General features: G+C 45.0%; 1 protein-coding gene across 1 annotated transcript; it reads right to left on the reverse strand.

Moving 5' to 3' along the window:
• Window positions 1-305: 305 nt before the first annotated feature.
• Window positions 306-1,909, reverse strand: LOC130503093 (uncharacterized). Its single transcript, XM_056997743.1, has 3 exons — window positions 1,189-1,909; window positions 447-1,107; window positions 306-345 (listed from the first exon to the last, which is right to left on the reverse strand). Exons 1-3 carry the CDS (start codon window positions 1,907-1,909, stop codon window positions 306-308), a joined length of 1,422 nt encoding a protein of 473 aa, XP_056853723.1.
• Between the last annotated feature and the right edge of the window lie 252 nt (window positions 1,910-2,161).

Genomic DNA, 2,161 nt, shown 5'->3' on the forward strand with positions numbered 1-2,161 from the left:
AATCTATTTTAGAAAAGATGCAAGAACCATGAAGTTCATCAAGCATGTCATCTAGTCTAGGGATAGGATGTCTATACTTTACCGTGATGTTGTTGATGGCTCTGCAGTCCACACACATGCGCCAGCTTCCATCTTTCTTTGGCACCAACAACACAGGTACTGCACATGGGCTCATACTCTCTCGGATGTGACCCTTCTCCATTAGTTCATCAACTTGTCTTTGCAACTCTTTGGTTTCATCAGGGTTAGTTCGGTAAGCAGGTCTGTTGGGCAAGGAAGCTCCTGGAACTAAGTCTATCTGGTGTTCAATCCCTCGGAGTGGAGGCAAACCATTTGGACTCTCTTCTGGAAACACATCTCCATAATCCTGTAAAATGAACTCAAAACCACTCGGTAGCTCCGGTGCAATGTCAGAAGAAGTTAGCAAGGCTCCCTTAAAAACAAACAAGATCATAGACTGGTTCAAGTGTGCTGCTTTCCTGAGATCACTAGATTTAGCATTTAGAAGAATACCTTTTGTTTGTTTCTCAGATGCGGGTACCTTGTCCTTATCTTCTTTCCTCCTAAGCTTAAGCTGGACTTGATCATGGTGTACTTCCTGTGGTGAGAGAGGAGCAAGAACAATCTTTTTGTCTCTATGAGTGAATGAGTGGCGGTTAGTGAAGCCATCATGAATCACCTTCTTGTCATATTGCCATGGCCTTCCTAGCAGGATGTGACTTGTATCCATAGGTAAGACATCACAAACAATCTCGTCTTGATACCTCCCAATAGTAATAGGGACCATTACTTGCTCAGTCACCTTCAGCTCCCCTTGATCATTCAACCACTGAAGTAGATAAGGCCTAGGATGCTTTCCAGTCTTCAGCCCAAGCTTTTCCACAAGCGCCTCACTTGCAACGTTGGTACAACTCCCACCATCAATTACCAAACTACAGACCTTGTCATAGACTGTGCAGCGAGTGTGGAAGAGATTTTCTCTTTGATCAGTCTCCTCTGGTTTGATCTGGACTTGAAGCGATCTTCTTGCAACCAGGAGCTGTCCGTTAACTGGATAATCAATCTGTTCTTCCTCTGATGCAACAGCTGGTTCTTCTTCTGAAACGACTTCACCATTGTCCAAGAGGATCATTACTTTCTTGTTAGTACACTCATTGGCATAATGCCCAATGCCATGGCACTTGAAACACTTCACATCTCGGGATCTCGTGGTGGTTGATTTCCCCTTATCATCCTGCTGGCTTCCCTTGAGATCTTCCTTCTTCATCCATGGTTTCTCTTCTTTGGTAGCGGACGGCTTGTAGTTGTTGCCATAAGAGCCCTTGGTTGGATTCTTCCTCTTTAGCTGTTGCTCTATAAGGATGGACTTGTGTAACAACTCGAAGATATCCTCATACTCATACATCTCTATGCGATCCTGAATGTCTCTGCTCAACCCAGCCTGGAAACGTGCCATGGTAGCTTCATCTGATTCAGCTACTCCACCTTTAAGCATAAGAGTTTCCATCTCCTGATAGTATTCTTCTACTCCCCTCGTGCCTTGGGTAAGTCTCCTGAGTTTTTGATGCACCTCTTTTCCATAATAACTTGGCACAAAGCGTTTCTTCATAAGAGTCTTGAGTTCATACCAGGATGCAACTTGTGCTTCCCCAGTCCTCCTTCTTGTGGTAACAATCTGATCCCACCAATGCAAGGCATAACCATTGAACTCAGTTACAGCAAGCCTCACCTTCTTCCTTTCTGAATAGTCTTGGCAGTCGAACACCAACTCAATCTTCTTCTCCCAATCCAGATAGTCATCAGGGTTGCTAGTGCCTCCAAAGACAGGTATCCGAAGCTTAAGGTTTCCAAGACGGTCATCAGGTCTGTCTCTTGGTGCTCGTCGATGGGTGTGTCTGTTTTGAGACATTGCACGGTCTGACCTGGCTTGAGAAGCTGCTCGTCCTGTCCTGATGGACCTTTCTGATCGATCTTCATCCGTGCTTCGACCAGAGGAGGAATCTAGATCTTTAGCAACTGCAGGTCGCTTTCCTCTCCTCTTCTCTCTAGCTGCTCTCCTAACCTGTGAAGTACTACCCAAAACATCATTAGTAGAACGGGTAATCCCAACAAATTCAAGTTTTTTATCCATCTCGTTCATAAGAGTAGCTATCAAGGCTTC

The sequence above is a fragment of the Raphanus sativus genome, unplaced genomic scaffold, assembly GCF_000801105.2.
Source record: "Raphanus sativus cultivar WK10039 unplaced genomic scaffold, ASM80110v3 Scaffold0794, whole genome shotgun sequence".
Lineage (NCBI taxonomy): Eukaryota > Viridiplantae > Streptophyta > Magnoliopsida > Brassicales > Brassicaceae > Raphanus > Raphanus sativus.

Coding starts and splice junctions, on each gene's coding strand:
- LOC130503093 (XM_056997743.1), bottom strand. CDS start 1,909: ATGTCTCAAAACAGACACACCCATCGACGAGCACCAAGAGACAGACCT. Junction 1,108..1,188: donor GAGATCCCGAGATGTGAAGT/GTTTCAAGTGCC, acceptor ACAATGGTGAAG/TCGTTTCAGAAGAAGAACCA. Junction 346..446: donor TTGAACCAGTCTATGATCTT/GTTTGTTTTTAA, acceptor ATGTGTTTCCAG/AAGAGAGTCCAAATGGTTTG.